Source organism: Geosmithia morbida (assembly GCF_012550715.1).
Source record: "Geosmithia morbida isolate 1262 chromosome Unknown scaffold_2, whole genome shotgun sequence".
In the NCBI taxonomy this organism is placed as follows: Eukaryota; Fungi; Ascomycota; class Sordariomycetes; order Hypocreales; family Bionectriaceae; genus Geosmithia; species Geosmithia morbida.
In genome coordinates, this window is record NW_023336189.1 from 1514342 (window position 1) to 1529575 (window position 15234).

At 53.5% G+C, this 15234-nt stretch overlaps 2 protein-coding genes across 2 annotated transcripts; both read right to left on the reverse strand.

Annotated features, from left to right (window-relative positions):
- Nucleotides 1-1114: 1114 nt before the first annotated feature.
- GMORB2_4097 (uncharacterized protein) lies at nt 1115-4485 on the reverse strand (the record flags this gene model as incomplete). Its single annotated transcript, XM_035466072.1, has 3 exons — nt 1115-1141; nt 1272-3733; nt 3909-4485. The coding sequence occupies 3 exons, from the start codon at nt 4483-4485 to the stop codon at nt 1115-1117; spliced, it is 3066 nt and encodes a 1021-aa protein (XP_035323909.1).
- A 6536-nt stretch (nt 4486-11021) lies between these two features.
- GMORB2_4098 (Fungal trans) lies at nt 11022-14032 on the reverse strand (the record flags this gene model as incomplete). The annotated part of the gene is made up of 2 exons (XM_035466073.1): nt 11022-12273; nt 12423-14032. The coding sequence occupies 2 exons, from the start codon at nt 14030-14032 to the stop codon at nt 11022-11024; spliced, it is 2862 nt and encodes a 953-aa protein (XP_035323910.1).
- Nucleotides 14033-15234: the final 1202 nt, after the last annotated feature.

Here is a 15234-nt window from a genome sequence, read left to right on the forward strand (position 1 = left end):
CACACGTACACACAACAGAGTGCTTGACTCAGAGTGTATCGTCGTGGGGGTGGATGGGGAGGACGAGGAAGAAGGGTAGCATACCGTGACGGTACGTCGACCCGAATGCCCCCTTTTTCTCTCTATCGAAGAGAATTCTTGACGGGTTTCGGCAAAAAAAAAAAAAAAAAAAAAAAAAAGGGTTCGAAGGTGAGGCAACGTTTTACTTGGGGAAAGCGTTGCAGCACCCGCACCGCCAAGTTGCAACTGTTGATGTGTAACGAAACGGGGCAGGGGAATAAGAAAATTTGATAATGGTATAAGATAACAGGGGAAAACGCTGGTTTTTCCTCACTTCTTCTCAATAGAAGATGCTCGAAATGAGCGGGAGGTCTATTGACAAGAAAGAAAAAGAAGAAGAAGAAAGAAGAAATATGAGAAAAAAGTGTGGGTGAAAGCGATGCTGAAGAGGGAAAGAGCGGAGGAGGAAGGGAAGGAGTGACTGCCAAATTTATACGTTTTCTGATATTTGTTAAATAACTATAGAAGGCTATGAATCAGAGGCAGTGGCTTCTTTCAACTGATGAGCAGCTGTATGGGTTGTTTTATACGGGGAGAAACCTGCCCAAGATAGGTGCATCGTCCACCTCAAGGGGAGCCTCCCCCCTCCCCTCTACCCTTCCTGTTCCAGGACACTCCTACTTCTTTCGCTTCCTCGTTTTTCTTCTATATGATTCCATTAATCAGGTCATCGTCACCTTGTGACTATTTTCAAATATCAAGGTTCATTGTTATTGTTGAGGGAGGAGACGTTGCCTCCCCCCCCCTCCCCCCGTCCGTAGCCAGTATCCCATTACCCACGCTTCCCAACTATGAAGCCATGCTGTTTAGTGAGCAAGAAAGGGAAAAGAGAAAAGTAGATAGGTCCAATATGTGTGTGTTCAAAGAAGATAATAATAGAACATGAAGCCATCACAGGGCCAGCCCCGTCCCATGCCCACTCCATCTGTATAGTCTCAACAGTTCCCTCCTCCGTTGATGTTGCTCGTGTAAATCCTCCGGAACTCGTCCCTTGACTTGCGCCAGGGCGCTCCTCATGACTCTGGAAAAGTTACGCTACCAAGAAGAGGAGAGGTCAGTTATTATCCGTTACTTCGTCCAGCTAAGAAGTCTGAGTCGTGAAGAGGGGGGGTGGAAACCATTCCCTAACAAAGCGCCCCCTCCCCCGGCGGTCATCTACACGATGGGAAGAATAGAAGTAAAGTAAAGGCGAAAAAGAAAAAAAAACATACCTGATACTCTGTATTGAGAGTTACAACGCAAGCCTCGTGTGCCCTGACGATTGTCTCGCAAGCCCTGACGACATTCCGTGACGCCTCGTGCTGTAGTTTGTCCGCGATGAGCAGCAGTAGGAACGATCCTTGGAGGAGGTACACGCCGAAGAAGAAAGGCATGAACTCCAGGCCGCTGTCGAATTCGAGGATGTGGCCTATCGCGTCCGCGGCCGAGACGGCGTGGCTCGTCGCGTCGATGAAGCCCCTCGTGGATATCCACAGGTCCTCGTCGTCGAGAAGATCGATGGGGTCCCACTTCCCCGCGAGCAGGATGTGCAGGACGTGCATTACGTGGGTCCCGTAGGCAACGACTATCCGCGTCTGGATGTCGCTCTCGGTAAGTCTCTGGTGATGGTGGTGGTGGTGGCCCTGGCCAGCTGTCGATGGCGTCGTTGCCGCCGTTCGCGCAGACGGTGTATCCGCATCTGCTGCCGCTGCGGTCTCGGCAGTGCCATCTTCCTTCCCGCCTCCACCACCTCCTCCTCGTCCCGTCTCGGTCACTGATAGCGCCGGCGGCGACAGTGAAAATACGGAAGCGCTACACTCTGGAACACTCTGCTGCCGCTCAAACGCCCGGAGACTCCTTCCGTACATCTCGAGATGGCTCTCAATCTCAGCAACCTGACTGTCCCACTCGCCCGCCGACCTGAACCCGACACCGAAGCGAGGATGGTTACGGGCGTGATGGAGGTCCACGATCTCGCCCTGGATGATCATGAGCGGGAGGAAATACCCAAAGATGCTGTGGCCTCGACACTCGAACTGGTGAGTGCCCCTGGTCTGCTCGTCGTGATTGCCTCCACCGCTGCCGCTCACATTCTCCCCAGCACCAGCACCGGAGCCGAACTCACCACGCTGCCACGCCAGGTCGTCGACAGGCCTCTGCAGACCCTCACACTCGGCGTCGAGCAGGAACAGCGGCCGGTTGTAGCACAGCGCAAGGTGCCGATCGACTATGTACACGAGCCACCAGATGCGGCGGCGCTCCTCGCGCTCCTCGTCCGTCACGATATTCGCATTGTTGTTCCGGTACACGTCGTGCTCGTCGAGGCAATGGTCGTCGTCGCCGGGATCGATGCTGCCGCCGCCGTGGTACTGCTGTCCGCTGCTTCTGCTGCTGGGCGGCAACTCCCTACCCAGCTTGAGTTCCCTTGCCAGCGACCATGCCGCGTTCCACCATCGAAGGCTCGCCCCCTTGTACTCGCTCGCCGCCACCACGGTGGCGATGTGTATGTACGCAGCCACGTCGTCGATGGTGCCCGCCGCGCCGAAGGGGCCAGACTCCCCCGAGAGGACGTAGGCATCCATGCTCAGGGACCCAGGGAGGGCCACGCCCAGCCCATCCAGGGGCACCGCCCCAGCCTGAGGGCTGCTGCTCCCACCTGCCCCTCCGACGGGAGACGCTCCGCCGCCGGCATGGATGCTGCCGGACGCGGGCGTGTGGATGAGCGGGTTGAGCAGCCTCACCGTCAGCTCCAGCAACCTCTGGCACATCTTTGCCCGCGCCGATGGCATGCTCGTCAGGAGCGGGGCGTCGCTCGTCTGAGCCGCCACCCACAGCATGCTGGCCAACAGGGCCGGGCGGCATCGTCGAGGACGCGTGGGGTGCACAAAGGCTCTCTTGCGGAACACGAAGCCCAGCACGTACGGCGACATGGGGTGCATCTGGGCCGACGACGACGACGAGAAGTATTCGTCGACGAGATCGCACGCCAGACTGATAGGCATTACGCTGCCGAGATAAGGGAGGAGCGGCTCGAGGACCGGATACCGCAGCTGGGTGCCGTAGCCGGGCACGGCAGCAGAGGCAGCAGGGGTGGCGACCTGCTGGAAGTGCGCCGGCGATGTCGCCGTCGCGAACCCAAGCGATGCCCATCCCGGGGACGGCGCAGCGCCTCCCATGCCCACGTACCCGGGCCCGGCACCCATGGGGCTGCTGCCGATCATAGGGAACCCCCTACCGGAGCTGCTGCTCCCGTTGTTGTTGTTGTTGTTGTTGTTGTTGATACCGCTGCTGCTACTGCTGTTGCCGCTGTTGTTGTATCCTGGGGGGCTCTGCTGCATCGGGTACGCCTCCGAGAGGTCAGGATACGCCGCGGCCGCAGCCGCAGCAGATATGTCGGCCTGGGTGTGGCCTACATAGGACCCCATGCCCTGTCGGTCGTACGCAGATGCGAAGCCGGAATTCAGATCGAGAGGTTGAGAGTTGTCCAGAGGATCCGCATCCATGTTGCTGTTGTCGTTGAGATGATGCTGATGCTTTGCGTCTGTGGTGATAGCCGTCGGGGTCGTATCCTTGCTCTTGCCACCGCTGCCGGGTCTCGCCCCAGCCGCTGCTGCCGCCCGTGCTGCCAGATCCTTTCGAGAAGCTTTACCTCTCTTCTTCCTCTCTCGAGCATATTCACAACCCAAGCCGAATTCTGCCACGGTCAGATGAAGGTCTTGTACAATATAAGAGAGAGAGTAAGGAATGAAACAGAGGAATGTTGAGCACAAAAGCGGGCGCAAAGGCCGAACCGGACAGTGAAGAAAAAAAAGCGAACGGACGGACGAGCGAAACTGAAGAAGGGGAAGGGGGGGGGGGGCAAAACTCACCAATGCAGTGTGCACAGGGATGCTGCCCATTACACTTGGTCCTGAGCTGATTACACTGATCGCAAGCCCGACTGATACGCCTCCTGACCTGACCTGCCGCCGCGGCTGCAGCAGCAGTGGCAGTAGCACTGGGGGTGCCAGGCATCCTGCCCACCTGCGCGTACGGCTGATATCTCTGGTGGTGCTGCTGATGTTGATGTTGCTTGGCCGCAGTACCAACCAGTGATCTGGAAGTGGCGGTAGCGGCAACAGCAGTAGTGGAAGGCATCATGTGTGGACTGGGTAGGTCACCGGCACCTCCCATACTCTGGTGAATCTGGTGCGGGATACCGAGCTGGGCAGCATGGTGCTGCTGGTGCTGCTGCTGATGCTGCTGGTGCTGGTGCTGGTGCTGGTGTTGATGATGGTCGTAACCCAGAGAGTCAATGCCATTGTGGTGGGTGAGAGTTGTCGGAGGAGGAGGAGGATGAATACTAGGATGAGGATGGGACGGGATGGTGTTGTCGTCTGTTGGGATGAGGCCAGGAGGCGCGAGGTTCTGGTACGGTGAGAACCGTTGCAGAGGGTTGGACAACATGGTTCAGCAATGCCTCTTCAGAATTCTCTGGTAATTGACCCCTTGTTGAATATCGTTGTGACTTCTTTACCCAGCATGGAAGGGGAGGGAAACGTCCGTCTTACAAGGCGCGCGAGCCAAGACTTGGCATGACGGGGGGATGATATTTCTGAAGGGACAAAAGATCCAAAGTGCATAATCCCAACCCAATGATGATGGCGTCCTCTCCTCTTTTTTTCCCCCTCAACTTCTCTCTCTTCCGTTTCCCGAGAGAAACCAAGCCGTGATTGAAAAAGAGAGGAGGGGGGGGGGGGGGGGGGGGGGAAGACTCGTGTGTGGTCGGTCAGAAACACCAAAAGGGTTGATTAAACTTGGTATAAGGGGAATATGCCGGTTATCTGTTTACTCGCGAAACCAAGAAACAGGAAGAAAAAAAGGGAATAAGAAATATTATAAATGACAGGGAAATTAATAACAGTTGGACTAGCGAGAGAGAGAGAGAGGGAGAGAGAAATAAAATCAAGATCGCGAGAAAGGAGCAAAAAGAGGGGCGATTTTCTAGTAAAAATGCCACAGAGAGGGACCGGCCTCGGCTCACTTAAGAGAGAGAGAGAGAGAGCAAAGAGAAGCAGACGATATAACAAAAGAGAGAGGAAAAGAAATAGCAAAACGAGCAGCAATAAATCAAGAATCGAGGCGCTATTTTTACCTATTAAAGGCTTTCTTTTTTTTCTTTCTTTTCTTTTTTCTGTCCACTTCGCTGGTGGCCCTCTTTCGCCCCCCCCCCCCTTCTTCTTCTCGATGAGCTACTACTACTCCGACCCCCTCAACCGATGAACCGACCAGTGCAACCTGATCCTAAGCTGACCAGGGGTTTGGCCTTTTTTTTTTCCTCTCCTTTTGTACTTTTTTTTTTCTCGTGCGCCAAGACCGTCGCTACAGTACGAGTACGGCTTGCATCACAGATGCTACTTCCTACAGGTATTTCTACCAACTATTACATGTATGACCTACTAATACTACTAATATAGAGAGGGGAGGGGGCGGGTCCGAGGGTGGAGGGAACCGCGGGAAAGAATGGGGTGCGGGTTATAGGCGCTACTAAGACGAACGAGTCTAATCATTATTCTTTTTCTCTCCTTCTTCCTTTTACTTTCCAATTTCTTGTTTGTCTTGGTCTTGTCACGGAAAAGGGAGGGGGGGTTGGTATAGAAGGAATATATCATGAGTCTCAATACCTCCCCCCCTCCTTCTTTAACCGTCTGCGTCAATGCTGCTGTACTGTATGCATGTCTAGACATTCAGCACAGGTCGGGTGATGATGAAAAATAGCATGTCCCAAGGTCCAAGGTCCAGTTATCCTCTTTGAATTAAATGCGGGGAAAAGATGATTGAGAACAAGGACAGGAGAGTAAGGACGACATTCTTCATCATCTCATTTTTCCCCGATATTACTCCGGCACTTATAAGAGGTTCGTACAAGTACACGTAACCTGTGGTGTAGCAGTAGTCGTATTATGCACAGAGGTAATTACGTGCAGCAAAGTATGGCCGGCAACAGGCCGGGCATGGTAAGCGTATGCATTATACGGAGTACGTTACACTACCCTTTGGGGGGGGGGGGGGAGGAAGTCTGATAGACTATAGTATTGCATATACCACCAACCTATCGAGTATTATCAAAAGGTATTACGTACTCAAGCCTTAAACCTCGCAAGCCTGAGTATAGGTCCTAGCAGAGGCTGGCACCAGGCTGGCAGTTCCTTGCCATGTGGAAGGGGGGGGGAGGAGGGGGGGCAATGTCGGGCTGTTACGGTGTGCGTAGTGTGTGTGGAGTTTTGTCAATCGACGGAGCGGCGTTTGCGGCCCTCTGGCATTACTGTTAACCTCTCGACTTTGGATGTTCTGTACACTCGTACTCGTACATGCCATTGGGATATGTCGTATGACCGACCATCCATGTCCTTGGAGAGTGATACTCCGTAGACATGGCCATGACCGCATGGCGTGGGGGGAGGGGAGGGGCTAGTGATATCGCGTGAAACGGCAGACCCAAGGAGTCGGAGAGTGATCGGACCTAACCCTTGAACGAAGCTTGGCCTTGTAGGCGAGACTCGAGGAGCCAAGGGAGGAGAGAGAAGAGAGGCTCCTCCGCCTTGACCACGGCCTCTCTGGCCGTGTCCCTTCGAGTCTTGTCGACGTCTTGACCAATGTCCACGAGCAGGGGCCATGGGTGGCGCGTTAAAACCCACCGAGCCCAAGCCCCGACCACCACCACCACCACCAAACCCCCCTAGAGGCTAGGTCCCCAAGTTGCCCAAGGGCCGAGGACCATGTCGATTCTGGGTGTGGATACCTCCATGGCTGGCCATTCAGGTTCTTGGAGGCCCTCGGAGAGGGGAAGATGTGGAAACTTGGCTCCGGGAGGGAGGGGGGACGCCATGCTCTAGGTGAGAACGCGTTGGTTCTCCGAGGCCTCTGAACTGTTTGAGTGCTTCTCCGGGGACGACAGCGGCGAGGATTGCAGAGAGACTGTTTATATGTGCAGATTACAGATTACACAAAACAAGAGCGGCAGTCTCCGCCATTGGTGGAGAAAGAGGGGGGCGGTGGGTATATCCCGTCGCTTTCTGTGTGCGCAGAAGAGTATCAGTCGCAGGTCAGAAAGAGAAGTACGCGTACGTACTCTCGGAAGCGACGGTCAGTCGTGTGAGCGATTGGTCAGTCTGTGAAATTGCACCCTGTAGAAGTTGACTGACGAGCGAGTGCTGCATGTTTTCGGTGCAACATTGTCAAGGAGTGCCGAGGCTGAGATGTCATCCTAGACAGCGATGAATGATGGTGGGCCATGGCTGCGGGACGCACAGACGTCGAGTATCTGCAGACTGCAGGCCAGGCCAGGCCAGGCCAGGTCAGGTCAGGTCAGGCCAGCAAACAAGCAAAGCGACGAGCAACGACGACAAAGCAGTACAAGTATGCAGCAGTCTGTACAAGTATGCAAGTATGTAATAACGACAAGGAGGTAATATACTGAGGCAAAAAGACGGATAAGAAAGCTCTCTCGATCGATAATCCGGGGGACCATGTCAAATCTGGTGCGCGTGCATAGCTGTGCATCCGAGTGTTGACGTAGTAGCATCAACCCGAGGACGGGATACTGTACTGTACGAGTACATGCGAGTATAGCTCGTGACATCACTAGCGAGTACTCGTACACATAGTATTATCGGTAGCAGCACGGGGCAGTAATACGGAGAGAGTGTACTATTATGTAAACACGAGAAGCAGATGGACAGATGTAGAAGAATCGCAGATGGGAAGGCACGAGGCTAGTCGAGGCAAGCCGAGGCAGGTGTTTCATGGACTGGCACTTTGCTTCTTCCAAGTGGCATGTAGGTTCGATGGAGGCTCCTTCCATCTGCCGTTACCATCTGCCATGGATCTAATCTGTACAGGCTACAAGTGTAGGACTGCTGGTTAGTAATAGTGTAATCCGTATGATGAGATGTTACATGTAATGGAGTAGATGATGCCGCTACCAGTAATAGCACGGAGTATTATTGATATTACATCTGTATATGTAGAAGCATCATCTCAGGGAGAGCTGGAATACTGCGAGCAGCAGTTAAATTGTCACGATAGCTCGTCGCAGGAAAAGAAAAAGAAAAGAAAAGAAAACGAAGAATGGCGGCGGGCCATCGTACGACGGCATTCCACAGTACGAGTACGTTACCCAGAGGCTAAGACTAGCGGTGTCGCTGGTGCACAGACACCCGCTGCCAATCCCAGCTGGCGTCTTGGCGTCACGGTCGCTATTGTCTATCATTGAACGTCACCACCACGTTATGGAGAGTTAATTACCAACGCAGCGAGCATTTGGTGTGCAGTATTCCGTAAATACCATCTCATCTTGTGTGTTTTACTAGTGCTACAGCTATCACTAGTGCTACAGTTATTACCACGGAGTAATGATACGGTTACTCACTATCACCACCACCACCACCACCACTACTACAACTACAACTACAACTACTACTACTGCTGCTACTACCACTGTACTACTGCTGCTAACTACTACTACTGATACTAACTACTACTACTACTACTACCATCACTACTACTACTACTACCATCACTACTACCAATACTAGCTACTACTACTATTACTGCTACTACTAGAAACACTCCCGACATTACGTACCATTACTACTTTCTGGTCAACTCTGCAGTCACTTCTGCTGGTGTATTACCTGTCCTGTCCTGTCTTGTATTACTCTTAGGGTGGAGAAGAAAGAAGTGCAAGGGTCCATTTAGGTTGGGAACAAGAAGAAGGAAAGAAAAAGAAAATATGATATTTCCATATCCGCGGGATTGGAACACCATGGCCAATGTAACAACATCTCTATTAATATTCGTATACTGATGATCTGTACAGATATACAACTAGTAATACTAATAGTAACGCTATTACCAACGTCGTATATGATACCTACCAGGCCAACCCTCCCATTCTAGAACGTAGAATAAAACAAGATAAGATGATGGCTACAATGTATAAGAATAAGATAAAATAAAAACTCCTTTTCATATTACTGATTGACGCTTCCCGTCCCTGTTGGTCCTCAGCAGCCACAACTAATCACCCATCTCTTATATCCGTCTCCAACACACCGCCCCATTATCATGGGGAGCTTTTCCTTCTTCTTTTCACGTGGCCCCCCCCCCCCTTTTTTTTTTCCCTCGCAAACAACATCCATTTCGTACTCTCCGAAACTCTGGATTCTGTCTAATATCACGAGTACGAGTACTAGTAGTATTACCACTCAGCATCGGTGATAGCTCACCGGTCCCGCGGTTCTGCGACTTTGACCATGTTCAGGTACTATTATTATTATTGAATAACCTGAATAACCTGCTGTACCTATACTCCAACTCGTCAAGCACTCCAACTCACCAGGTACTCCAACTCGTCAAGTACACGCCTACGCATCATATCGTCACAGGCGTCCTCCCCCGGATTGTTTAATTGCCATGCATGCATACGGGTATGTAGACGTATACATACACCCCCTTAGAAGTCACATGTCTCTTGTCTGCTACGGCGTATAAGAGAAGAAGGATGAGTAGAATAGTGATTAATCTGGCTAGTGATACGCCCTACTATCGGCAAATCTGAACCCTCATGTACATACGGTACGTCGGCTATCCGTACTCAACACACGCAAACACACACGCAAACACACACGCACGCACGCACGCACGCACGCACGCACGCACGCACCCGCTCATACTCCTCCATTCAGCCCGCATTTTTCTCCCATGTATCGGTTGTGCTCTGATTTGGCAAGTTACCGCAGGTAACGTGGGGGGTGGTGGGGGGTTGGTTGAGAGGGGTGAGAGGCTTAGACTTAGACTCCCTCACTCTGCTCACGGAGAAGACAACCTCACCGTGCCTACATGGAAAAGGCTGCATTGTTCGCATAATACCTCCACACATCTCTGTTATCCTTTGCTCTCCCTCTCTCTCCGTGTGTGTATGTGTCCTGACATAATAATACTACCAAGGTCATCACTTTCCCTACTGATACTGCTAGCATTACAACGTCACACACAAATCAAAAGAAAAGAAAAAGAGATCGACATGACAGGGGTGAATCCGTTCCCGGTCCGCCAGATATTAATATATCATCGTTACATGTATACGTATCCGTAGTATTAATGCGCCGTAAACCCAGACTACTATGTACTACCAGTATCGTTAGTACATGTGCTAGGACTACCACTGCCAAAATTCCATACTTGCTGGCTTCCTGGGTATGTTATTGTACGAGTACTGGTAATATACCGTGTTTCGTCGGAAAACACCGTTCCAACCCAACCCACGATTCCCACATATCTTACGTCGCGTAGTACTCCTCTACACCCCCTCGTAACCTGATGTGCGAGCAGCTGAGATGCTAAACACGTACGAGTAATGATGCTGGTAACCAGTGTAACGCAGAAATTGCATATAGTATTAGCAGTAGTAGTATATAATATCTGTGCGTCAGCTATCTCCCCTCCACCCTTTTTTTCTTTTAAGAAAAAAAAACCTGCTTGGTAACGTTGTATCGAAAGAAAAGAAAAAAAAAAGAAAAGAAATGTGCCACGAATAGGATACGAGTAATCGTCGCAGGTACCGTATGATGAACAGACTACCTCGCAAGGTTCCAGCTCTCATCTCAACTCTTTACATCGCCGGGTAGCCCCGCTTCAAACCTCCTCCCCCCCCCCCCCCCCCCCCCTAGATCCCCAAGATTGCCTGTACTGCTAAGTAATAACTTTACCGCATGCTAATCGAGACCCCTGGGTAAGTCTGCGCTGCTGCCGTCTCCCGTCTCCCTTCCCAGACATGCAGACACACAAGGATAGAAGGGAGAGAAGAGAGGATGATGAAGAAGGAGAGGAAGAAAGGACGCATCATGCTACAAGAAAACAAAATGCATCTCATCATCATGTAGGCCCATTAAATCATCACAATTTCTCTCAAATAAAATCCCAGACCATTGCTATCTATGCTAATCCAGTCCTGGTAGGTAACTCTCATTACCCAGCGAGAGATGCAGGCTGTCCAATCCAGTCCCATCTCCCCCATCTCCCCAGAGCTGATGCTGTGGCGGCGTCGAGCGTAGACTGCTGCTCCCGCCATCCGCATCCGCCCCTGCAGCAGCAATCCCCTGCCCGGGAACAAACGTGGCCAAAGGGGCGCCACCCGCAGCTCCGGCTTCAGGCGGGTTACCTCCACCGCCGCCGCCACCCTGCCTCCACATCTCAAAGCTCTGCTGCCAGCGCGCGCTGTCGCTGAGAAAGTACTCTGAGCCGCCAATGTTGACACCTGCCATTGAGGCTGTCTGCGGAGCCATATGCGAGGAGGTCGACGAGGGAGCGCCCGTCGACGGCTCCTGGGCGGGGTTGCTGAAACCGTTGGGCGCAGGGGTTACGCCTCGGTAGTCTTGTTGTTGTTGCTGCTGCCGCTGCTGCCGGTATGGTTGCTGCCGAGCCGTCTGAACCCTTAACGGCGGATCGTTCCAGTAGTCGAGAGCTTCAGGCCTCCCGAACTCTACGCCTGTGCTGCTCGGAGGCATGGCTGGATGCGGCACAGCCGCAAAATCCCGGCGACCCATGGCGTGGTGCACTGTGGGACCAATAGAGGGCATACCACCCACGGGGCTATCCGAAAACGCCACCCCGAAGAACTGCGGGGCTGGTCGCTGGTGATCCATGTTACTGCTGCTGTACACTTGAGGGCTTTGAATCGGGGCGGCGGCGCCTCGATGCGCAGCTGGTGGTTCCCTGTCAGAGGATGCGGGAGAGGATGCCACATGGGACCTCGGAGAAGGCACCTCCGAGGGGCTGTAGTAGCCGTATTTCTCATCCGCCCGCCGGAGTACAAAGGTGGCCTCCTCGGGTAGCTGGCAATCCCACTTGCGGGCTAGAACGCTCAGGATGACAAGCGTCCGCCGAGCACAGAGCCAGTCCTCGGCAATCTCCTCGAGGTGTTTGAGACCGTGTGTTATGTCTCTGCGTGCCGTCTTCTCCGGCAGGTTGAGAAGGTGGATGGTGCAGGCACTGTGGACCATGTACACTGCAATGTTGCATATCTGCCGGAGGTTGTAAAACTTCTTGTACAGCCGCATGAGCTTGGATATGGCGCCGGCGTTGGCAGTGCATATGCGCCGGGGTGAGACGTGCGAAGGGAGCGGCGACGCTGACGGAGCGTACTTGAGGAATGGCCTGAAAAGATGTATATACTGCAGATGGAAGAACATACTAGTACTCCTGTCAGCGCATCATTCCCTCGTGTTCAACGTACGACGCTGGCCGGGAGAGAGGAGAGAGTAGAGTTGTACGATGTCACCATTCCCATTGCGTCTGATGCGCAAGCATGTCTGGCCAGAGAGACAAGAGGTGAGACTTACTGCATCAAGATGACATTCGGTAGCTGCCCCTCCTTGGGCTCGAGTTCCCGAGGCAGCTCCTTGCGCCAATCCTCGAGACGCCGGTGGAGCTCGCTCAGCTTCCTGAGCTCAACAGCTTTCCCGCTTGACCGCCCGAGGTGGTTGGGGTGGTAGAAGAAGATGAGCAGGTCGCCGCTGATCTCGCAGAGCTTGGACAGCTGCAGCGCCACGGCGCGCGTCCTGGCCGGCTGTGCCAGGGAATCCTCGAATCCTCCGTCCGGAAAGGGGCGCCACATCTCCGAGTCTTCGTCTGGGAAGACTTCGCACTTGGCCACGTTGAACGAATTCTGCGGTATCAGAGGCAGCCGGCCGAGATAGTTGGACCAGCACTTGTCAAAGAGGAAGCACCCCCAGAACGTTATTCTCCGAGCATCAATCTCGTGCTCCGCCATCCGGTCCTTCTCCAGACTCTCGGCCTCGAGGTTGAGGCCTATATCTTGCGCCATGCGAAAGCTCATACCACTGTACACCCAGCCCCTGGCCTCTCGCGCACAGCCCGCCTCGCGGACAGACATGAGGGCCAGAGCCTGGACCGTCACCAGTCGGGGCTTCTCGTACTCGCTGTTCTCGACGATGAGGCGTTTGGCCTCGTTGAAGAAGTGGTCGCCCTTGGTGCGGCTGTCTCCCGGGACTGCATAGGCCTCAGGGATATCCGTAAAGTGACAACCTAAGGCGAGCATGGCGTTGACCAGTAATGACGAGCAGTAGACGGTCCCTCCGCGAGCCAGACTCGCCTTTCCCCTCCGATAGTCTCGTTCGAACATGCTGCGGGACAGGGTAGTAAAGTACGGGTAGTGGTAGTTGAAGTATTTGTCCACGAGATGGGTGATGAGTTTGGGGTCATCGGTGACGCGGGTCCAGGTCGTTATCGGGTCTTTCCCCGACATCAGCTCCTCGGCATCCGGCTCATCGTTGAGGCTGTCAGTGGGAGCATCCGTGTAGATGAGATGGGATGTGCCACCAAAGAAGCGGACCGAGCCGTTCTCGAGTCGCAGCTCACCCATCTTGCGAGCCAGCTCCCTCTCACCCTGAACGCCGACGTACTGGCCCATGTCGCTGTCTCCAGACTGATCCGAGACTAGATCATCCCCAATCAGACTATTGCTCATGATTTGCTCAGCCACCATGTCGAGGCTGTCGCACGAGCGCATCTTCTTGACAATGGTAAAGGCCTCATCTTCAGAGCCGTTCAGAATGGCCTCGACAAGGATTTGCAGTGTCGAGTTCGGGGCCTTCATGCTATCCATCTTGTCCTTGTAGACGCCCTTGCGGCGGTGATCCGAGTTGGGGTCGTAGATACACTCGGTGCCGTAGACGCTGGCGCAGGCAGCGCAGCTGGGAATAGCGCCATCGCATTTGGACTTGCGCTTGCGGCAGGCGATGCAGGCGGTACTGACGCACCTCCGCTTGGGGCTCGATGCACCCGTCTTCCGACGAGACGGTTTCTTCTTGGGCACCTCGGACGGCTGTTGCCATGGTGCTGGTGCCGAGCTCGGGAGCGGGGGTGCGGATTGCGGGTTGAAAGTATCCTGGCCGTGACCGCCGCCGAATGAGCCGGATGAGCCACTCATGTTGCCCCAGAGTGACCCTCGCGGACAGAAATGTGACCAAATGGAATGGGGTAATGAGATCACCCCCTCTCTGTCAGGGGCTACGACGTGACGAGTGCAGAGATGTTCTTCGCGTTGTCTCTGCCTTCGTTCTTTTTAACCCCTTCTTGTGAGTGTGTCTCTTCCTCGGAGAAGTAGGGCACGCGGTAGAGGTGTTGGTGATGCATTTTCTGAGAGACGCGATGCATACCTCGGGGGGGGGTGGGAGGGCAAAACTTGGCCTCTGCTTGGTAATATCGGGACCCTGTTTTCGTACTCGTACAGCACTACAGATTACCGTCTCAATCTTTAGAGTGTGCTATTACTGGCGAATCCCATTTCCGCTGGACTGGGACTAAGATGGGCTGAATAGGTGGGATACTGGGATTATGATACAAAGTGGAGACCGGGGTATGGTGATTGTCAAATGGTGCAGCGTCTATTTCAACGCCACTCGATTCTTCAACTCGAACCTCGACCGTGCGCGAGAGCTGATCACTGATAAGTGCCTCGTAGATGATTGCAGAGGGCCTGGTGGTGGTTGGCTCTCCTCTTGCATGCTGGTATCGATTCCAGCCACTGTTGGTTGCGCGACGGCACGGATGATTGATTGTAGTTGGATGGAGGAGGGCTGGGGTGATGAATGTCTCGCTGCGCATCACGGGCCATGATAACGGTCTGTCCTGGCTCTTGCACGGGTGCCATCGGTTTCACCATGGTGCATATTGATGTTCTATGAATGGTAAATAATAGTAGTCGATCTGTGTGTGACTACGGAGATGGTGAGGGGTATTTCGTGTGGTGTGTGCATCAAAAGCAAGTGTAGTGGGACGTTGTTCCTTCCTCTTTCCTTATTTGCTCCCTTCCAACCTCCCTCTGCTTCCCTTGAGGCCTTCTCATCCTCTGAGATCCGAGTTCTGGATGATTACTACTTACTCGTACTGCTACTAGTATGCATCTGCATGTGACTCCCAGATAAGGAGGACGGGAACTTCAGAGTCCTCTGTCACACCACCATCTTTGTATCCTATCAACGGTAACGGATTGCCAGACCTGCAGAATAACGTCAGCGCTCATGTCCCAACCTTATCACATCGAGATTTGTCCAATTGGTCTCCTCCCAACGGATGTGCTGCCGCGGATGGCCCAAGATGCTGCTCTGCTCGCACCATTTCTAAGGGACA